General features: G+C 49.6%; 1 protein-coding gene and 1 long non-coding RNA gene across 5 annotated transcripts; one reads left to right on the plus strand and one right to left on the minus strand.

Annotated features, from left to right (window-relative positions):
* Window positions 1-3,252: 3,252 nt before the first annotated feature.
* Window positions 3,253-12,033, minus strand: LOC140647733 (uncharacterized). The gene is made up of 3 exons (XR_012040945.1): window positions 11,314-12,033; window positions 5,569-5,752; window positions 3,253-4,690 (listed from the first exon to the last, which is right to left on the minus strand). It is a non-coding gene; the product is annotated as an uncharacterized lncRNA (long non-coding RNA).
* On the plus strand, window positions 8,075-21,813 carry ADCYAP1 (adenylate cyclase activating polypeptide 1). Of its 4 annotated transcripts, none has more exons than XM_072852672.1 (7): window positions 8,075-8,638; window positions 8,932-9,039; window positions 10,963-11,097; window positions 11,593-11,688; window positions 12,502-12,639; window positions 13,165-13,279; window positions 19,061-21,813. In XM_072852672.1, the coding sequence occupies exons 2-7, from the start codon at window positions 8,939-8,941 to the stop codon at window positions 19,124-19,126; spliced, it is 651 nt and encodes a 216-aa protein (XP_072708773.1). In that variant the 5' UTR covers window positions 8,075-8,638; window positions 8,932-8,938; the 3' UTR covers window positions 19,127-21,813. The 4 variants fall into 4 exon arrangements, with proteins under 4 accessions (XP_072708773.1, XP_072708774.1, XP_072708775.1 ...); XM_072852673.1 differs by lacking the exon at window positions 19,061-21,813 and adding an exon at window positions 14,366-15,378 and having other exon boundaries at window positions 8,078-8,638; XM_072852674.1 differs by lacking the exons at window positions 13,165-13,279; window positions 19,061-21,813 and having other exon boundaries at window positions 8,083-8,638; window positions 12,502-13,139.
* Window positions 21,814-22,568: the final 755 nt, after the last annotated feature.

Genomic DNA, 22,568 nt, shown 5'->3' on the forward strand with positions numbered 1-22,568 from the left:
GTAATATATTAATAAATATATGCCTTATAAGAGCATTGTGAGATTAGTAGTAATGCTTTCAGATGAAAGTTATTACATAATTGTAGCATATTTTATAAACATGAAGAACCCACAGTAAGTATAGGCATGTCATCAGCAGACCACATGCAGCTCGTCTTTCATCTAGAAAAAAATACAAGTTTTTTTCCTAAATCTGTGACATGGTGTTTTTAGCATAATTTTCTCAGTACTGAACAAATATTTGCCCCTTTCATAAACAGAAATTTATACCCATATTCCAGTATTTACCTTGTAGTTCAGGCTCTGGGATAATTACATAAAAATATTCTATATTAGGAATGGGAGGAAAGAAACAGAGGATGTGTGGAAATGAACGGTACATCAGAAGCAATCCCTGGCTCTGAACAGAACTGGTAGAACTGATCTGAGGAGATAAGGTCAGGAGATATATTCAAAACAGAGTTATTTACTTTCCATAGAAGAGAGGTTTGAATAAATAATGTTCTTGACAATGGCTTTCTTTTGAATGAGAGTAAAATATTTTTTTTTTCCCAGAGAGGTAAGTGAAACATATAAATGTATTTCGCTGTGGAGTCTTTATTTAAAAAAAAAATCAAAACAAAACTAAAACCCAAAAGCCAAGCTACCTTTAATTGTTAGCATTAGATAATAAGATAATGTTATTTCTATAAGTCCTTGCTCATACTTCTTGTCTATTGCATTTCAGAGCAAGTTCTTGTCACCCTCAGATTTTAAATCAGACAAGGTAACTGAAGTTCTTTATCCGATGGTAAAACACTCACTTTGGATAGTTAAAACAAAACCAATATATACATTTTAGAACAATCTCAAGTTTTGCTGAGACTTAGAAGAAAACTGGTTTTGCTGTAGAGTAAAATATGTCAGAGAATCACCCCAAATTATATGCAATTAACTACTTTTTTCTGAAAACCCATATGCAAAGTCAGTAATATAGTTGTACTTGGTAGCAAGAAAGCCCCAGGAAAGGGAATTTCACCGCAGTGAAAAATATCGTATCAAAGTTTCAGGATTTTAAACATATCTACAGAGTATCATAGTTTATTATTTTGTTATTACTGTTGACAAATCCAGTAACCTCTGGAGATTCAACACAGATTTGGGGGTCAAAAGAGAAGGTTCAGTCTTGCAATGTCCTAGCAACTTCTGGTTGTAAACTGCTATGAAATTCAAAAAGGACCAAAGGCAGCAGTATTTACATAATGAGCTCAGTAGACACGTACCTGGAGTTATGAAATTGCCTAGGAGTTTCTGCAGACAATCTTCATTCCTAATGAGAAAGGTCAATAAATCTAGTGCAGTTCTGTCTGAAATCAGTGAGAGTCTTTCCTGTGGCATTACAAGGGTCAGAGACCGATTTTTGACATTACAAGAGGCCATTACCAACATCCAGTCTGACCTTTGCATAAAGCAGGGCAAAGAATGGCTCAATAGCTTGGGATCTTTTAGAAAGACAGCAAGCCTGACTTTAAAGATTTTCAAGTAATGGAGATTGTATTCCAATTCTGCTTAAGTGATTAATTGCCTCAGCTGTTACAGAAATATATTTTATTAGAGGATAGAGATGGATCAGACCATAAGGCCACACACAATAAATTCTTCGTGCTATCTTTAAATATAAAAACTAAGAATCACCCATTTCCTTTTAGGCTAAGTAGACCCAAGTACTTTATTGAAGTTAAATGAATAAAAAAATGCTTAAAAACAGTGTTGCTGCCTTATAGTTACAGGCTTTGGCCCTTAAACATCCCCCAGTGGGTCATGTCTGCAGTTAGATATTCATTTCATGCTGTTTGATTATGGTGTGTTTCAGAGCCTGGGAAGCCCAGAAACTGGCAGTTAAAGGCAATCAGGTGCTAAAATAGCCCCTGGTCTCACACAGCCGGAGAAGCGGCTGTCAGTGTGGGCTGCTGACGGAGAAATCCAACCCACGGCCTCGCTGGGGACAGCCACCGTGCAAATGTCCCTGTGCCTTCTGCAAGCCCAGTTATGCCGGCAGCCAAAAAGCATGTGCTGGCTCCTGGCTCCTGTGTCTGGCTCTCGGCCCTAGTCTCTGCTGTCCAGTCAACTCCCGGCACAGAGGCCAGCAAACCCAGCTCCCCAGTCTCAGCCCACACCTTTTGTCTTTCTGGAGCTATGCATCTGGCCGAGCAGGGGCCCTCCTGCGCCGCAGAGGGATGCAGGAGCTCTCCCCGTTGCTCACTACACACAAAACGGGGAGCTAAGCCACATGAAGGACTCCCACGCTCAGGACAATTGTGGCTGCGGCCAGCATGGACTGCAGCCCCACGAGGCAGACGGAGCACTGCAGGGTGCATGAGCCACCGAGGACGGGCTTCTATGCCCAACCAAATGTCTTTTTTCTTTTCCTTAATGAGACAGACTTCGTTATTCTCTCATCACAATATGCGGTTCTGATTGATATTTACTGGGCTCTGCGTGACCCGTCTCTGTTGTCTTTAGCATGGTTAATTGGAATTATTGAGCGGCGCCCGGCTCTGGCAGGCTGGGATTCACCCCTGTTGGGATGGTCCTCACCTGCCCGCCCTGGCCTGCTTCTGCGCAACCTTGCTCCCGTCAGACTGAATTAAGCTGCGCTGTCAGGAGCCAGGGACCCTTCAACAGTTTTCCAGCACAAGCAACACCAAATTAGTGTTTGGTAATAGGCTGCACACTGTTTTGTAATAAGAAAATATGGATGATTCTATTTATTCCCTCTCGCTCCTGCGATGATAAGAAATGTTCTAATTCATAATTAATTTGTTCCGACTATTTCTGGTAAATCTAAACTATGAATAACTTTAGCTATGCCATTAGCAATACCTCAGAACTACAGATGGATTTTAGTTTCTGGACACAGGCACGTGGCAGTCCCACTGTTTCTAAAGGTGTACCCGAAATTCTGTCACATTTGGGTACAAAACCAGTACTTGCTGTTCACAGTGGGTTACAGCTGCATCTAAAGCAACCTGGTACACAAAGATATTGTTGCTATTATTTGTCCAGTAAAAATTATTGTGGCTCAGCAGCATTCTGTGAAACTTTGTATATTCAACCTGCTTAAGGAGTTACCCCTCCCCGAACACCGGACCAAATGGAAATGAGAGTGGGAATAGAGCTAGACCTGCTGCCAGTGCTAAAGGCTTTTACTCTGCCCTGCAGACTAGCAAGATCTTTAGTGGCATTTTGTAGGTTGCTGGCTTTAGTGCAGAGTAGGCCTTTGGAATATTAAATCTTCAAAAGGTGGGGTTTTTTGTTGTTGTTTGCCTTTCATAATTTATTTCTCTACTTTTCATATATAAATGATTGATCAAAGAACCGTTGTCAGAAAGCATCAAGGAAAATTTTTTTCTTCTCTTGCAGAATATGAATTTACTTGCTTGAAAGACGGGAGGTTATAAATGTATCTATTGGTCATCCATGGAAATTATCTGTCACACGCATAGCGTGGTGGTACCTCCTTGTGGAACCGCGTCCACTGTTTGGTCTTTCATTCATCTAGAAAGTGCTTTTCTTGCCTTTGTGTTTGGATGGGAATGACTCTTCCTTTGCCTCCGTGTTGTCGTAGTCATCTGGCTTCATCTACTGAAAAGGGGGAGGAGGACGCCCACCATGTAAGATCAAACACTGAGCTTCTGCGTGGGCAATCCTGCAAGACACTGGCAGCCCACTGGCCTTGTCTCTCACCGTGAGCTCTAAGCAGGGGCCAGAGCGGGATGGCTGCACTCCTGCTGCTCCCACACGGCTGCCCTGGGAAATACTGTCCTGCCTCCTCACTTCAGAAAAGAAAAGAAAAAAAAGCCCAGCCCTTTTCCTCAGAGTGCATATACACTTAAGAATGTTTTTTAACTTTGCTTGGAAATATAATTAAGACTATAAAAGACAACAAGGAATTATCTGGAAGATCCTCACAAAGACTTTGCTAATGCTTGGTGGTCACCTGCGAAAAGGCTGGCAAGGGTTGCGGCCACCAGGCAAGGCTTGCCTCTCTCATGTCTGGAGAGAGTTGAAGTCCCAGTATGGCCCCTAGTTGTTGCTTTCTATTTTTTCTGTAGTTTGTACCTCCTGCCCAGAACATCCCTGAGTGTGGGATGGATTAGAGCTTTGCTTCTTCGGTCTGCGACAGAAGCACACAGATGTATATGCTTTCCACAGTGCACCTAAACATACCGCTGCTTTGACTTAAAAAAGAAAGCACAAGAGGGGACAATTTAATAAAAGAAAACCAACTTTGCAAATGAGATGCTTCAGTGTTCTCTGTCCCTGAGTCAATTGCAATCGAGCCTCGATGAGGAAAGCGGGGTTTTCCTGCCTCCGCTGTGGGTGCCATGTCTCAGCTGGAAGTGCTGAAATGTCCGCCAAGCCCTGGCTTCCCCTGCTTGAGCTTTAATAACTTCTGTTCTTCTGCCAGGCAATCCCCTAATAAGCCGCTATCAGATGACCACAGCTACACCTGAGTGACTTCATGGATGAGTTAATCTCCCCTCTGACGAGTCTGTCCTTCCTAGGAGCTAGCTCTTGGGGAGGAGGAGGCTGGAAAGCCAAGAAAAAGTGAAGGCTGGTGTTACGTTCATAGAGCTGATGCAGATGTGTACTCATTGGCAGACTGGTCTGCGATGGGTTCCCCAAGCCATCCCAGTAGAAAGGAGGCCTGGGAAGAGATAATAACAAGATAGATGATAAACCCATAGTGTGTGTGTGAGAGAGACAGCTGGGTTGGCAGGATTGTTTGCTTTTGAGAAAGAAGAATTCATCCTTTTCTATATTGGCAGAAAAACATGTGCCCTTTCATGATAAAATTACATATTCCAGATCCGTCAGTCTTCCAGGTTCCTTTTAAAATACGCAGCTAAGGTGGGATGTACTGAGAAAATATGAATATAGTGGCCGGACATCTGACAAGTGTGCACGAGATATCATCCGGCTTTATGGCCCACTACGGTTCCTGATGGTTTGATAGATTACTCGTGGTATTTTTTACAAAATATGCATAAATATGCAAAAAAGGGTTTTCTAAGGTGTGGAACAGATACCCATCATGGTACATGATGAAATATGTTCCTTTGAATTAAACCTATGGCAGGGGGTTTTAGAGCAGTCAGTCCCGGTCAGGCTTAACAAGGCTCAGAGGATGTAAGCTCCCCTAGAAATATCTATAGAATTATAATGCTCTAGTTAATAAAATAGATATTTAAAATAGCATAGTCAGGTAAATTAAAAGGTCTAATTTAAGCTGGTAGGAGAAAGATGAAGGAAATTCTGCCAGTGAAAAAACCTACTTTTCTTCAGATGCTGCCTTAGGAGTTTGCCTTAGAGGCAAGTGTTATAAACCTTAAATCCCTCTCAGCCTTGAAATGACAGAGTTATCTAGAAATGTACTTATACACGGAGACCAGATTTAAACCTTTACTTATTCAGCCTAAACCGCAGTCATGCCATATGCATATTCACGTTGCACAGGCACACCCGTGAAGTAGACTGAGACTCTGTGAGACTTTTATTGGCATGAATCATGTGTGAGTTACTCACCCTAAATGAGAGCTTAGAAGCCGTATTTTTTGCAAACCGTCCTGACATCGCTCCTGCGTGCGCAGCACCACCAGGGTGGCACTGGACCGCTACGTGGGGTCTGGAGCTTCTATTTTACGGGAGTCTGTATCTCTGTGCTGCTGCTGCCCAGTATTTCAGGCATCCTGGTACTTTCTGTAAGGCTCTGGGGGAGTGGGGAGGGAGGAGAGGAAATGAGGCGGTGTAAATAAAAAGTAGCTGAAAGTAGCGTTTCTCAAGTGAAAACAGCCACAGCTTTACAAGGTATTGCCCGTGACTCTGGTCTCTTTGGAAAGAGAGAGTATTTCCTTCCTGTTCTTTAGGCTGAGTGTGTGGTTCAAGCCTGCAAACCGCAGTTACCCACACAATCCCTGCCACCCTTCTTTCTAGAAAAGCCCATATTTACACCCGCTGCCACAGAGCCATGTCAAAGGAAACAAAAACCCACCCCAAAACCCGACATCCCCCAAAGCCCGGCGCCCGCAGCCAGGGAAGGCGGAGCGCAGCCCTTCCCCGCCGGCCGCTCTCACAGCCGGGGCCGGCAGCCCGGCGGGGACCGCGGGGGCTCTCCCGAGCCGGCCCCAGCCGGGGGACGGGGCACCCCCGACCCGCCCGACGGCGGCTCCGCGGCGGCGGCGGCGGCAGGCGCGCTCCTGCCCGCGCGGTGGCGCCCTCCGCTCACGGACGATCCGCGCTGGCGCAGCGCCCGCCGCTCCCCGCGCTCCGCGGCCGCGGAGCGCGGGGAGCGGCGGGCGCTGCGCCAGCGGCCGGCGGCGCGATGGGCTTCCCCCATCGGGGCAACCGGGAGAGGCGGGGTGTCCCCTTCCCCGCCGTGCGCCCTCCGCCGTCCCTTCTCCTGCCGGGGACCCTTCCCGGTCCTACACGCCCGGCACGGAACGACAACTGGGATAGCGTCCCGCTGCGTCCCGCGTCCTGTCCCCCCCCGCCCCGGCACCGCGTCGGTGGCTATTTCTACGGGAATAATTCATTCGCGTTAAATTTCCTTTATCCCCGGAAAAGACTGAAACCTTAAATGACCGTAATAGGAATGTAATTGTATGGTGTGTTCTTTGTTGTTGTTGTTTTTGAGAAATCGATTTGGGCTCAAATAACTCATCTAAGCGTGTTACACCGAACCCATTCAAATAGGAAACAGGAGAACTAAATTATTGCTGCTTCCTGAACTCTCTGCTTATGATCCCAATAATTAAAATGTGCAGTAATGGCTCCTGCAGCCTGTATCTCTTCTCGGAAATGAAGGGCCGAATGATTTTCGGCCGCTGAGGGAGGAGAGCGCGGAGACGAGCGTAGTCGCAGCGGCCGGGAGCCCGCCGGTGGTCCGCGCCCGCCGCTCGCCGCCCGCCGCCGCATCACTTGGGGGAAAACAATCCCGGCGGCGGGGAACTCCCCAGAGAAGGGATTTCCCTCCCAGCCCCTCCGGCAAATCAACTTTTTTTTTTTCCCCTGTTTTTTCTTTTTTTTTTTTCCTTATGGCGATCCTCTCCCCTCCCGCTCTGCCAAGCGCTGCGAGTCGCACATCTGCCTCTGCACAAGGCGGGGAGGGGAGAGGGTCGGGCCAAGGGGGGGGGGGGGAAGCCGCCCCCGCCACCCCTGGGCCATGGCGGCCGCGCGTGGGACCCTCCCCGCGGGGCGGCCGTGGGGCCCGTCTCCCGCGCCCCGCGGCTGCGGCACACGCGGAGCGGTTACGGCGCTGCTGGTGTCCCCGGGGGGAGCCTTGCGTAATGAGAACAATACTAACAATCTTGGGGAAAAAAAAAAAAAAAAAGAGGGGGCTCAGGAAAAAAAAAAGGCACTCCTATCCCCAAATCTCCGTGGAAGTGGGGGTTCCGCGCCGGGGCTGGTCCGCCTGCGCGCTGAGGGCCGGGCGGCTCCGCGGGGGCCCGCGCCCAGCCGCGGCCCCGGGCTCCGGCGCGGGGTGAGCTGGCCCCGCGGAGAGACGCGGAGCAAAGCAGCGGGGGAGCCCGCCAAGTCCGGGGACCCCCACCCCAAACCGCCCTCCGCCTCCTGGTCCCTTCGCACGGCAGGTAAAACCTGACCGTGGCGAGCATCCTTTTAGGTTTGTGGGATATATTGGGAGGGAGGGGGGGGGTGTCTGTGTGTTGCTGTTCTTGGTTTGGGTTTTTTTTTTCTAATTTTTTTGGGGGGGAAGTGTGAGTTGGTGTTTATGAGAAGCTTTATGACTCCTGATAAGCTCATCTTTGAGGACGACACAGAACTGTGTTCCTTGAGGAATTGGGGTGGTGACGTCTTTTCTGATACCCGATTATTACGTGACTGGGAAAAAAAAAAAGGCATTTGATTCATGAATAAAAATCCGGACACCACCACGGGGGCAACAAACAATATTGCCCGTCCTCTAAGGTAACAAGCAGGCAAATGTTTACGAAGAGGGCTCTTGCTGAAGCGGGGTGTTTGCAAAGATTTTGTTGCTAATTGCGTGTCAGACGGAAGGCTGCGGAAGGCTGGTCAAGTTTGGAGCCACCGAGCAGGAAGAGAAGAAGAGGAGAAGGCTGAAGGCGCTCAGTGAGGGGAGAGATCTGGGGAAGACAACATCGCACGCAGCCAGCCCGCGGCTCCCCGCCTCCGCTCCCTCTTCGGGCTCGCTCGCTCTCTTCCCCCTTCCCCTACGCTCCCTTCTCCGGCGACACCTCGCTCCATCCCTCTTTCTCCCTTCCCTTGCAGACTCCACTCCACATCTGTGCTGCTACCTGCAAACTTTTTCCTTTACCTTTTTCTTTTTTTTCTCCCCCCTCCTCTCTCTCTTTTTCTTTTTGGAGTGGATTCCCCTAAAACCAGCAAACAACTAACTTCTGCTTTTGCGTCTTCTTCATCCCGCGGGTCCTTCGCCCATCGGAGAGGCGATGCCACGAGGGTTTTAACTCCTTTCGGCCGCAACTTGGGAGACAGCTCGATTTTTCCCCCCCCGTTTTGGGTCTTTTTTTTTTTTTTTTTCCCCTTCTTGTTTTTTTAAGACCTGCCCTTTTAGTTTCGCAGCCAAACGCTCTTAGTGCCGGGTGTTTAGAGTTTAATGGTAAGGACACAAGGCGGCTCGCCGGGCCTTCCCGCAGCGCTCCCGGGGCGGGCGGGCGGGCGGGCACCGACGGGGCGGGCGGCGGCGGCAGCGCTCCGCGCCGGGCACCGCTCCGCGCCTCTCCGCCCTGCTCCGCGCCGGCACCCGGCTGTCCAGGGCTCTCGCCCCCAGGGGCCGCGCTGCCTCCCTCCCCCGCAGGCTCGGCCGGGGGCTCGGTGGGTCGTTGGGGTGGTTTTTTTTCCGTTTTTTTTTTTTTTTTTTTTGACAGCGGTTTTCCTTTCCCTCCCGCACAGAGTGGCAATGTGTAGCAAAGCGATCCTAGCACTCCTGGTCTATGGCATAATAATGCATTGCAGCGTCTACTGCTCACCTGCGGCCGGACTTCAGTACCCGGCGCTCAGGTAGGTCCGACCCCCGCCCGGGGGCTCCGCCGGGACCCCGTCAGGCCCCCGCTGCCCCGGCTTTGCTAAGGTCAGGGGAACCTTACCGGGGAGGAAAGCAGAAGGGGACGGGGATGGGGGGAGAGTCACCAAACGAACCCCATTCCACTTCGGCCGTGTGCCCACCCCCTCCGCCCCGGGAGAGGAGCCGCCGGGAGGGGAGTCCCCCCCGGCTGCAGCACTGGCTTCCCCCGGGGCCGCTCCCCGGGATCCCGGCTCGGTTAACCTGCGACCTCTTGTCCCCGGGGAGCGGGGGACCTGCTCTGCTGCGGCCGCATCTCGGGGGGGCCCAGCAGCTCCCCCCCGCCTGTCCCCTGCCCTGCCCCGCTTTCGGTTGCCCGCAGCTCGCCCAGAGTGAACAGCGAGCATCGCCTGCCCGGACCGGGGGGAGCGGGGGGGGACACGGGTGCGCCGTTGGCTGTAAGCATGCGAGAGCTGTCATGGTTGGTGTAGCAGCATTGGAGTTGACGGGCATTCAGTCTCTTCCCCTGTTTACCTGTCTGTATACGACCTCCCTTTTCAAGGGGGAAAGCGGCTGGCACAGGGTTGTTCGGTTGTCTCTGACTGTTCGGAGTTGTCTTGCTGGGCTCCAGCGCAGGCTGATGCCTGTGCTGTCCCTTTCTACCTGGGAGCCGGCGGCGTTTGGACCCCGCTGTGTTTGGGGCAGGAGTGGGGGACCCCCAGAGGCGTCGGCACAAGCGAGTTTCCCGTGCTGGGTCGTGGCTGGGGGCGCAGGGTACCCGGGCCGGGACGGCCGCTGGCAGCCTGGTCCCACCCTGCTTGTAGCCTGCTTGGGCGACCGGTGTTGCTTGGTTTGGGGGGGAGCGTTGGGCTCGGTGCTGTTGTCCTGCCCCACCGGCGCTTGGCTCCATGCCGGGGTGCCCTGCGGGGGGCACCGCCGTGCGGCTCAGCTGTGAGCGGGGGGCGATGCCGGGCGCGCTAGGCTGTCCGAGGAGGGTGTCCTTTTTGGGGCTCCGAGGTGTCCTTGCAAGAACCGGGAGCCCGTCGGGGCTGGCCCAGAGCAGCCCCCTTCCCCTCCCCGGGCAGAGGGGCTGCAGGGCAGCGGGCTCGGTGGCCTGCGGGGCCATGAGCCGGCGGCAACCCGGCTCTCTTCATTCAAGCGCCTGAATTAGCAGGAGTGAAACACTTTAGCGGCATCTATTATTAATACCTCCGCTAAAGCTCACAGACAAAAATAGCTGCCTGTAACATACAATGACCTACATCGTACCGCAGAGAGGGAGGCAGAGAGCGGAGGGGGGGCTGGGGGGGGGAACAAAACCGGCGAGATCTCGAAGGGCAGAAGCACCATCCAACGAAAAACAACAACAGGCGAAGCCCCCCCCAGCCCGGCGGGCGCTGCGGGGAGGAGCGGGGCGCGGCCCCCGGCCCCGGCGGCGGGGCTGCCGCTCACCGCCCCGTCTGCGCCGGGGAGGCCGCTTGGCTCCCGCCCAGCCCCTGGCACACAGACGCGTGTGTGCGTGTGCGTGTGCGTGTGCGCGGCAGCCTGCACGCCTGTGCGTGCCTGCGCTCCGCTCGGGAAGCGCCAGCCGCGGCTGTGGCAGAGAGGGGCTGTTTCTCGGGCCGGGGCGGGGGCCGGGGGGGAGCGGGAGGGGGGGATGTTTGGGGCTTTGCTGGGAGCACGTCTGACGGCGGGTGTGTTCCCACCCCCGTGGTCCTGCCCCGCAGAGGAGGCGGAGGGCGGGGATGGGGAGCGGGCGGGCGCAGGGAGGGGATGGGGGCAGACGGACGGGGCTCCCGGGGCGCCCGGGTCGGCTCCGCCGGGGGCGGCCACCGAGGCAGCCGGGAGCCGGCGGCGGGGAGCGGAGCGGAGCGCCCCGCGGAGCCCGGCTGACTCCTTCCCCTTGCTGCTCTCGTTGCCAGGCTGGAGGATGAAGTCTACGACGAGGACGGGAACACCCTGCAGGACTTCGCCTATGACCACGAGCCCCTCGGTATAGCGAATCCGTCCTCCATGATAGGCGAGATGTACACCTTGTATTACCCACCGGAAAAGAGGTGACTGCAGCTCGCGGGGTGTCAGGCGTGAATTTTGAGCCGGGAGCAAAACGGGTCTGGCCGAGCCGATTGGGGGAAAAAAATCATAATACTACCCAACAAGCCAACGGCAACCAAAAAAAAAAAAAAATTAAATCCCGAACCCAAACAAACGACCACGCTGCCCGGGTCCCGGTGCCCAGTTTAAGCCTAGAAGAAATGGAGAAGCCGCCTTACCTCCAGCAGCGCGGGGGAGGGAGCGGGGGAGCCGCCCGCCCGGGGAGGGCTAGCGATGCTCCCGCAAACGGAGCAGAAATGCCCAGCCAGCGCGGAGCCGAGCAAGTGCGGCGGGGAGGGGTCTGGGTGGGGAAGAGGGGTCCCGGGGGACGCGGGGCGATGCCGCGCTCCGCTCGCCGGCGGGGAGGGACGGTCACCGCCACCGCCCGGGCTCCCGCACCCCGCCGCAACCGGCTCCCGGGCCTCGCCGCTCATCCGCGGGCTCTTCCATCCGCCCAGGCACGCCGATGGGATCTTCAACAAAGCCTACAGGAAACTCCTGGGCCAGTTATCCGCCAGGAAATATCTGCACTCCCTGATGGCCAAGCGGGTCGGGTAAGGGTTTCTGCTCTTTCTTGTTCCGCGGTGGGCGTTGGTGCTGCTGTAGCGGAGGCGCTCCGAAGGCCGCGGCGGGCGGGAACAAAGCTGCCCCGCCGGCGCCGGGAATTCCTTGCGCCGGCGGCGGGGCCGGGGCCGTCCGGCTCCCCAGGCCTCAGCCGCCCCCGGCCGCGGCTCCCGGCCCGCTCCCGGCGCAGCCTGAGCCCGGGCGGCTGCCAGCGCGGGCGTTCGCGGAGGTTCGTTTGGTTTAACACGCTCGGGCACATACGTACACACACACATATATATATATTTATATATATGTCTCTCTAATTTTTTGCAACCGGCCGATTTGAAATTAAGAAGTTGGGCAGCCTCCCCGGTCTGCTGGGGGGGGAGCGGTCTGTCGGAAGCGATGAGCGGGGCTCGGCTGAAGCGGGGGGGACTCGGCCGCAGCCCCGCGCACCCCTGGGCGCCGGGCGGGGCTCCCCGGGGCTCCCCGCCGGCGGCGGGGCAGGGGCGAGGCCGGTGCCCCCCGCCGCCCTTCGGCAGAAGGTAACACCTTAACGGAGCCCCGGGGAGAGCAGCGTTCCCTGCCGCAATGAATAATTCATGGCGGGGCGATACTGTCTCTCCCGCCGCCGACTCTTGCGCGCACCGCGTCGGGAGCGGGTTTCGGCGCGGCCTTTGTCTCCCCGCGCACCTTCCGCGCAACGTGTTGCGCCGGGGGCAGCGGCCGCCGCGGGGGCGGCGCGGAGGGGCGCGGAGGGGCGCGGAGGGGCGGGGCGGAGCGGCCCCGCCTGATGCAGCTGTGCTTCTCGGTGCTTGCAGCGGTGCCAGCGGCGGCCTGGGGGACGAGGCGGAACCGCTGACCAAGCGGCACATAGACGGCATCTTCACGGACAGCTACAGCCGCTACCGGAAACAAATGGCTGTCAAGAAATACTTAGCAGCCGTCCTGGGGAAAAGGTATAAACAAAGAGTTAAAAACAAAGGACGCCGAGTAGCGTATTTGTAGCGATGAGTAACCAGCCACTCCTGTGTATACAAAGTCCTGAGAGAGAGAGAGAGAGAGAGAGAGAGAAACCCAACAACAACAAAAAAAATCTAAAAACAAAAGTCATTTCCAAACTGACTGAACAATCACCGCTCCTGTGTTATCTAAACATGTATTTATGTATGAAGTAAAGCCATTAAATGAATATTTTGATAATAATATTGTTTTTCTTTTGTACAAAAGCACTAGAGAAACGCACAGATCTACTTTGTGGACCAATCATTAAGTTATATATAATATATAAATATATATATATAAATACTACTACGAATACTAAAGAACAATTCTTCATATAAAGCCTGCAAAAGAACAAGAATTCGCCTGAGCTGTTTATGTTTTTATATAAAATAAATAGAAAAAAAAGACAATCATTGTTTTGAATATTACTCCTATTTTTGTAACGGAAATTAAAAGGATAGTATTTTTATCCGCGACAGGGTCGAAGACATTAATTTTCACCATTTGCTACTGTACATAGAGAAGGATGCCCTGCTCCCAGGGGATTATGAGGAAAATGATTTGGGAGAATTGGTGAAGCAGATTCTTCCCCCGGTGAGTCTCAAGGCAGGCTCCTTTGCCACTAGCCTCTCTGAAGGGGCAGCGTCCCCTTTCCTCTAGATTTCGATTTTTTTTCCTCCTGCTTTCTTTGATTCCAGTTCTATCTCTATTCGTGTCTCCTCAAACAATGAGCTTAGAGGATAATTCTCTCGTGAAAACAACAGCTCGATCCAAATTGTGCATCTCTGTTGCCTATTGGAGGGAGAAATAGTTTAAAAACAACAACAAAAATTCCAAACAAAACCAAAAAGAGCCCAACCCCAAAGCCCAACCCCTAAATCCCGAACCAGCAGCAAGGATAGTAAGTACTAAAGCCCCGTGCACTGCTCTTCTGGCTGGCTGGGCAGAGTTGCAGAACAAAGCGAAAGCAGAGACAGGACCCGTTTGGAAAGAGTGGGGAAGTGAGCGGGGGCGGCCCCCGGCGCGCCCCGGTGCCGGTGCCGGTGCCGGTGCCGCAGGGTCGAGGGAAGACGAGGCGATCCCACCTCCGATCCGCTACCCAACTGCCCCGGGCAGCTCGGTACTGGACCTGGATGCAAAGTACAGTGTGTTACTCTCCAGTGCTGTCCATGCTTCTCATCATGTATAACGAGCAGGGTTCTCGCCTTTGCATTTTTCGGTCGGAGTTGCTCTTTTCTTTGATTGTTTTTTCTTGTAGACCCTCCCGCCTCTCATCCTCTCTTCGCACTTTTCCGAGCTCTGTTTAACCCACCTGAGTCACCTTTTTGGGTTATGTTCTTTTGGGGAAAAAAAAAAAAAAAGATTGTGAACGCTCTCTCACTCCTTTGTTCTGTTTTATGCAAGCTCTTATTGTACAAGTTTAGGAACCCCTGTTGTAGCTACCACTAAAGAATTATGCACTACTACGAAAGTTTTTGTTCCTTGTTTATTGAGTTTGGAGGTAAAATGTATTTTTCTACATTCTGGCTTATTGCTTAGTAAAATTTATTTCATAAAACAAACTTTTGTCATAAAAGAATGTGTAGTGTTCACCTGTGGTCCGGTTTCTAACGAGATAAACCATTTTCACCTCATCGCTCTATGTACGGACTCCTATCTTACCTTCCGCCCGGGGGACAGTAAAGCAGCAGCGAACCCGGCCGGGGGCTGGCCCCGTCCCTCCTCCCGGGCAGGTGGCGAAGGAGGACACGTAGGTACCTGCTTCCTTCCAGCTCACCACACAAACCCTAGAGGAGTCTTTCCAAAGACACAAAGCGAGCCCCGCATTCAAGACGGCGGAAAACTCCCCCGCCCCCCCAAAAAAACCCAGACCAAAGCAGTCGCGGGTGAAAACCTCCTTCCCCGGCCGGGAAGAGCCGCCGGCCGCTGGGGAGGAGGGAGAGGCGCTGGCAGAGCCCGGCGGGGCGGCAGGCGCTGCCGGTACCGCTTGCCCCGGCTGCCCGCACTGCCGGCACCGCTTGCCCCGGCTGCCCGCCCTGCCGGCACCGCCTGCCCGGGCTGCCCGCCCTGCCGGCACCGCCTGCCCGGGCTGCCCGCCCTGCCGGCACCGCCTGCCCGGGCTGCCCCGGCAGCTCCGCCCGCCCTGCCGGCGCTGCCCGCCCTGCCGCCGGCGCGGTCTGCTGGGGCGGAGGGACGCGGGGCGCAGTTTGCAGCTTTCGTGCCTTCTCTTCACCTTGTAAATCGCCACGAGTTCACGGATGGCTATTTAGTGGCCCTACGATGCTGCAACACATCGGCTTGCGTTTTAGTCGTACTTCTGTTCTTTGGCAATGGGCAGAGTTTGCTGTGTTTGTGTCGGCTGTGGTATAGAGACATAGGGCTCTCTTGACGTTTTATTTCTGACCTTATCCGTTAGAGTTCAGTGGCTAGTCGCAAGCATTCTGAAGTGATCACCTAGGTTATTATCCTTTGTATGATTTTTTTAGAAACGCCAACAGCCTTACCAAAATTTGAGCAGATTTGAGATACAGTCATAGTTTAGGTAGATGTTAGTCTTGGAGAACTTATTTTGTGTGCAAATGAATATAAAAAGAACTTCAACAAAGTATTATTACACACATGATATCTATAACTAGGACTTTGATAACTGTTATATAAAGTGTGTAAAGTTTGTATTAATAAATTTTTGTAAACAATGCAATTTCGTCTAATGTTTGGGGGAGAGAAATCTAGAACCTAACAGGGAAAGCTGCATTTCATTTACTTTTTTCTTAATTAGTTCATTTTTAAGCAGCGTTGTTCTAACTTGTCATGCCTGGGGTATCTTTTTATTAAGTCTCCACATCTTATCATCAAATAACCTCTAACATTTTTACCGATGGTTACTCCTCTGTTCGAGTAAAACTAAACAGAACTGCTGAAGTAAAGAGCCCAGTTCCACACACACCAGCTCAATAATACTCTCTAAAATATGCAAACCGAACCAGTCGGTGACTACCGCCCATTCCTCTAACAATTCCTGTGCTTAGAAGCCGTTTATTTTAAGCGGAATCGGTATGTTTGATGAGATCTTCACCTAATCCGCTTTTAATGAACATTCTGTATGCGATAATGTGTTTCCCAGCATCACCGGGCTGGGGCAACGGCAGCATCTTTCTTTGGATTAAAAACGTACTGGGCTGTCCTAAAAAATGATACTGCAACACAACGAAGAGTTACTTAGGTTTCACAAGGTAGTAGGTGGCTACAACGCCAAAGCACAGGCAGGGCAGTTTGTCGGCACAAAGAAGAGGTCAGCATTTCCGACCTTTAATCTTCACTTTAGTTTAGCGATAGCTGCTTGTGTTTGTTATTTTTACTGTAGCTCAGGGACTTTACTCAAGTATGTTGGAAAGTAACGGCAATTTAGTTTGAACCAAACTCTCTTTCTTTCTGAGATCATACAATTAAAAAACAAAGCACAGGAATTAAATGACAATTTCCTAGCAATTTATTTTTCAAAACTGTAGGTCCAGGATTTGAAACAGAGTGGTCATATCCTCTCTGCCATGAATTCACCTTCCAGGCTAGTTTCAACAACAGCATTTTACTGACTAACTGGAAAACACTGAGAGAACGTAGAAAGCTGGTGGTCTCAGTGGTATGTGTTAAGAATTAGTGTAAGGCGAGATAAAAGTTCTGGTTAAATGCAGATTGGGTCAGAGAAGAATGCAAAAAAATACCTATTGAGGGAGGGGGAGAGGACAATGATTTCTCAGTCTGGTAGCGTAAGAAAATCAAGTCACTGTTTCCCAAAGGCAGCATACAGCGAAAAACAGCTGTTAGGTTTTATTCAGTAATTATGCAGTGCTCATACATATAATCACACTACATTTCCTGCCCTTCTAAATTGAAAATGTGCTTAAGAGATCCAAGCTGAAGACCTTCTTGGTATTGGTAGCTAGAAGATGAAACTTGGGATTGGTCCACCTGAAAAATAAGGTCTTCTTCATCAAGTCCTGGCACTTGTTGAAGACGTGCAGAAGAGGGAAATTCTGCTGTAAATGACATAGGGATAGTCCTAGCCTCACTCTACTGAAATTCCTCTTTACCAAATCAAATATGATTTCATGAAGAAGCTCAGCTCTCTTCCCAGTGATTGAAACTGCCATCTGAAATGATACACTTGGAAAATGTGCAATATTGAGTCTTAAAGCATGAATTTTGTGGGGATTGCTGATGTTCTGTATGCTGCTATATGACTAGCAGCAGAAATGGAGAAAGCCGGCTGAGGAAGCAAGAATGACTAGACAAGATATGATTTTGGAGCCTCGCATTGTAAAAGCCTCCTGACATTCAGTCAAAGTGACAATCTCCAGTTAGTTAGTAAAGGAGACTGAACAGAGCAGGGCAGACTGCTCCAGATTCCAGCCCTCAGAAACATGGTGCAACACTACATCTCTCACAGAGCTACATTAGTCATCAAAACCAGAGAAGCCTGAAAGAACCAATTTCTGTAGAGCCCTGGTGTAAGCCTGGCAGTGGCCAGCATCTGCCCTTCACACAATTTGCTTGTGAGGGTGCTGACCTCCTCTCCATGTGCCTCTGGAGCCTTTCAGCCTTCTTCAAAAAACAAAGTTCCTCTATTGGCTGTATACGTTTTCACCTAGAGTTAAGCCTAGAGTTAAGGAAAATAGAAAATCAGGAGGAAGTTTGATCTTTTTGGGGCCGGTTACTTGATCCTTTTGCAGCTTATTTCCAGTTCCAGGCTAAATCATTTAGTCTTTCTTCAGGAAAAACCTTCAGGGAAAGCACATACCTGAAAATTTTAAGGACCTCATGCTTAGCCTCTAGAAGTACATGTCCTTTTAACGACATTCATAGATTTTTAAGACCCAAGGGGACGCTTATGATCATCTATTCTATCTTAGATAATACAGGGCATAGGATTTCATGGAGTCCTTCATTCAGCATTTAATTTCTGAGTGAGCTATTCTGTATGACAGCAGTATTGATTGCAAGAGTTGCAGGAATGGCAAATTTGCTGGATAAGTTTTTCCAAATGTGGCAGTTTGGCACTCTGTTCCTTGTTTCAGTTTGTCTCATTTTTGAGTCCAAGAGATTTGTAGCCTGCTGAAGAATCTCTAATGCCTGTAGATTTTCCTCTCCATGTAGGTAGTCTTCAGCAGAGATTTAGTCTTCTATGCCCTATTTTTGAGGTAGCAAGGTTGATCTTTAAGCACTCACCATGAAGGAGGTTTTCCACAGATGGCATTATTTCTGAACCATTTGTATTTATTAACATCCTTGCTAAACTGTTGAGACTAGAAATGGTTACAGTGCCCAGCAATAGACTAGAAATGGTTACAGTACCCAGCAATGACCACGTCAAGATTGTGGAAAAAAGCAGTAACTTTCCTCTTCTTCCTCAGGTGCTGCTCGTTGCTAACAAGGGTCATTGGCCTCTCTTGGCCATTTCGTCATGCTGGGAGATCATGATCTGTTCATAATCCTTTCCCACACCTAACTTATTTTCCAGATGATTACTTCACATGCACAGAAGCCCTCTCCTGGAAGTGACATGATCACTCTTGGTTCCTGTTTTGTACTATTACGTGTTAAGTTGTGTTAAAGCACTTTTTCAAGAGAGTTTACCTTACTGAGCTCACTCTGGGAGACATTAATTTTTTTTCCTGCACAACTACCATGTTTTGTTATCTCAGCTGTCACCTGACACCCATTCCTGTCACCTTCAGAAAGAGTAGATGCATTCCAGGAATGTCATTTGTGTATTTGTGCATTGTGGTACATGGGCCCAACCCAGCTCTTGTGCAGATCTGTGTAATTATGCCAGAGAAAGATTTGGCCCAGGCTAAGGGCGAATCCTGGGACAGTGCAAGTCAGAGTGACTCGTAGCAGGCTGCTGGCCAAATCTCCTTCTTTTGCACTTGGGTTCCTAGAAGCAATCCTATCCTGGTGTAGCTGAGGGCCTGTTCACTCTAAACCCTCACAGGATGTCTGGAAGTGCTTTTTGCTAAAACTGACCATGGCTCAGTTACTTATCTGGAATCCACAGAGAAGAGAGGTAGTACATGATGCATTAGAGTTAATGTGGTTGAACTGCTAAGGCAGAATAAGTGTAAAACCTAATGCATCTTTTGCAATAATTAGTTAACTGGCTGTTGATAGGGTTTATCCAAGCCTCAAAATGGGATTTAGTTTTGAACAAGGATATTTAAGAACCAGAAATATGCAAATTTACAAGCAGTGGAGACAAGCATCCTATGTTTGCCGTTTATACAAAAGTGTTTGTTTTACAACTTTGATAATGAAGTATGTAAGACAGAAAGATGTATTGATCTCTGAAACAGTATAATTTCTTTACGTGGATCACAGAAAGAAGACCTCTTCTCTTCAGGCTCTGAGATGAGTTTCAGATGTTCCACTTCAAAAAGAACCTGATGGAGATTTATGGCAGTATGAAATAGAGAAGTTGGACAGAAAAATGGCAGTCACTTCTGGTTCTTCTGTGGTGTCCTCCAGCGTCGCAATATCAGGATATGAGGAACTGCATAGGTATAATTGGATGGGAAAGGCTCTAGCACAAATAACCACCTCCCAGCTGACATCCCCAACATGGAAATGGGCATGGGAGAAAGGAGAGGGGCATTGAGAATGAGCTGTTTTACAAGAAAGGGAATTTCCATTGCCATCTTCCACAGATCCTTCAAAATGGGCATCCAGGATGGAGCCTGTTTCTCTCATTTGCTGCATCAACCACTTGGGAGTGAAGGGCCCACTGATTTCTGACAGGCGTTAAAAGGTGGAGACATTCTAACAAAAATTGTATGTTTTTTCCTCTCTGTTACACATTTCTGGAAGTCTTGGGCTTTGTCCTTTGACTTTTTGCTCATATCAGAAAGGATGGGCAGCCTCATATCCTGCCCATTTTTGTAGGGTTAATATGGTCCTCTGATAGTGTATATCCAATGTGGTATGCATATTTATAGGCGGAGAGGGCAGACTGAGAGAATAGTTGCCCAGGCTAAAGGGTTTACCATTCAAGATTTGACAACAGATCTAAATATATATTCATTTTGGACAGATTAGATTAGACTCAGCCTATGGCTGATCTCTGTTTTGACATTTATCTCCATGGTGAGAAGAATGGTTACTTTAGAGTGATGAATAAATGACTGCCTTTCCCTCAGGAGTGAAGATTAGTGTCACAAGAAATCAGCCATCATGTATGTTATATGCCGAATGTGTACTCTCTCAGCTCCCACTGCTTGGATGGGACTGAAACTTCCCTGACAGTTTGAGAGAACGAAGAGTGCTTGGGCGGTGTGGGAATCAGGCTGCTCCAAAAATGGTTAAACTCTTAATCAGTTGTGAGCTCTTATGTCATCAGCAAAATAACAATATATGTAAATTAAATTGTAAAAATAGTGCAAAGAAATCTTTCTCTCCCTTGCTATGTATATATATGAATATGTGTATGTATATACACATATTTCTAAATCAGACAAAAATGATAACACATTAAAGTTCCAATATTTATATATTGGCCATAGCTAAACTTAGATACAACATCTAATTTACACTGACGTCTTTCTTTAACAAGTTTTGTAAGAGGAATGATTTAAGTTCAAGGAAGTGCAGTGAGTCATCTGCACGGTGGGCCAGTGGCTGAGCTAAGTTTAGAATCAAGGGGAAGTTTGGATCTTCTGGCTCCAAGTTTTTCCCTTTACATCTCTGCTTTTCTCAAACATTCTCAGTGCTTCAAAAAAAAAAAAAAAAAAAAAAGAAACTTTCTTCACAGTTTCTTTTCTTTTCTTACTTGATTTTTCTATGTTTCCTTGGTTCTCTGGTCTGGCATGGTAAATCAGCAAGTTTAATTTAATGAGCTGATCCGAGTTTTTAAAATCAGGTTACCTGATGACCTTGCAAATATTACCTTGTGACATCTCTGTTTCAGGAGAGCTGATATTAAAAAGCGTAAATGAAAAACGTGAGGTCTGTTCATGTCATACCTGAGCAAAGAGGTGTTCCCCAGTTGCAAGGAAACAAGCCGGACGAAGCCAAGCGAGACCAGCCCAACCCAGCCCACCCAGCCCAACCTCTCTTGCTACCTGCCTGCTATAACACTACACATAGTCATCCTCTTCAGCTCTCTTTCCTCCCAAGACTTTCTGTGGGTCAATGACTTTCCTGCCAGACCAAAGGAATCATGCAGGTTATGGGGCACCATAGCCTGTGTGAAATCCAGCTCATTCCTTCTCCGAGGGGTGCCTCTGAAAACAAATTCACTGCCAGAATGAGGGAAGACCAGTGCACTTCCTCCGGAAGTGGGCTGCGGCCAGGCTGTTCCCAGCAGGTTACGAGCCCATCTCCTCTGTGCCAGGCCCAGGATGCTCTTCTTGGGCAACATGGGTTAGAGCCTCGCGTGTTCCTCTCCGCTCTTGCGGCATATCTCCCCAGCACAGTCTGACAGATAGGTGTTACAAGGTACAGCCCATCTCTGATACAAATCCAATGGTTAATCTGCTTTTGTACAGCTTCGATAGATTTTATCTATTATTCCCCTGGGCCAATAGATACACAAAAACTAAGGAAGACTGGCCAGATTCTTTAAGACTATGCTTGTTTAATGATTTCTGGTTTCCCTAGCTGGTCAGGTGCACTGCTGTGTTTTGCATGAGGAAAGAGTCATGACACAGCTAAGAGGTCATTAAACCAGGGACTTTATGTAGCATGCTGTATGCAGACAGGTGGAACATTTATACTGAAAGGAAGCAGTTTTCTGATTGCGTTTGACTTTGCTATAATAAAATGCAGTTATGTTTTATAACAGTTCCATTTCATTCTAGTTATACTGCAATGATAGCCTTATTACACCACTGTTTATGCTTTTTGCTAGGCTTAGTCATTGTTTAATCTTATAAACAGAGAGTCAACTTCATGCCTGATAGTTGTTGCAGCTCACACTCCTGAGCCCTAACACAGCTGGAGGTACCATGGGACGGGGACATAAAATCAATTAGATAACCTGGTCACTGTAGGAGTCCTACCAGGGGAACCCCTTACTGTTGTGACTATCCAGGAGAGCTGGCCACTCAGAGAAAATAAAAATATTGAAATCTGTTGAATGTATTGAAATCTGTTAATTATCAATTATCAGCACCCGACAGGAGTACGACTGCAGTCACTGTTGGCCAATGCTTTACTCAGCCTTATTCTACCAATAACGACGGTGTTAATGTCATTGGGGCCACAAGCAGAAGGAAAATGCCACTCAATGGGAGTGAGCTTCATAGCAATCTGACCCTGTCTTATTAAAGATGACTTTTTCAGCATGTGCAGCTTTTTCATATTCCAGATCAGTGGTTCCTAAAGGGTGGGCTTCAGAGTCAGAATATCACAATACTTCCTTGTAACTTCACAGTGAGCAGCTGTCACTCTGGTAAGATAAATGCCACCTTTTATAAACTGCAGTTACTGTTCACTTTTCTCCACTCTCCTTATATCTCTGCTTTGACCTAGTCTGAGTCATTCTCTGCATGGGAAACATTTCTTCCTGTGGGCATACATATGACTGGGGTTGTGTACTGATAAAAGGGGTATAATGTGTCCTCTGAGTCCGCAGTGAAATGCTTCTGCCTGGAATTAGGATGCTTGGTATCACAGTGAAGACACAAACCAGTGGGCAGTTTGTTAGGTTCCCCTGCTATAGGTAGATGCCAGGTGGAAAAAATAACCTTTAAATGGCAACGAATGCCTTGCCCGTGCACCTGCGTGGGAGCAGGTGGGCACAACCTGGGAGTGCGAGGCAGGAGCAGAGGGTGTCTGAAGGCTATGCTGTACCCACTGTGCAGAGACTTTGCAAAGGCACCAAAGGGGAAGA

This window comes from Ciconia boyciana, chromosome 2 (assembly GCF_034638445.1).
Source record: "Ciconia boyciana chromosome 2, ASM3463844v1, whole genome shotgun sequence".
Taxonomy (NCBI): Eukaryota; Metazoa; Chordata; class Aves; order Ciconiiformes; family Ciconiidae; genus Ciconia; species Ciconia boyciana.

Coding starts and splice junctions, on each gene's coding strand:
- ADCYAP1 (XM_072852672.1), top strand. CDS start 8,939: ATGTGTAGCAAAGCGATCCTAGCACTCCTGGTCTATGGCATAATAATG. Junction 11,689..12,501: donor CTGATGGCCAAGCGGGTCGG/GTAAGGGTTTCT, acceptor CGGTGCTTGCAG/CGGTGCCAGCGGCGGCCTGG. Junction 12,640..13,164: donor GCAGCCGTCCTGGGGAAAAG/GTATAAACAAAG, acceptor TATCCGCGACAG/GGTCGAAGACATTAATTTTC.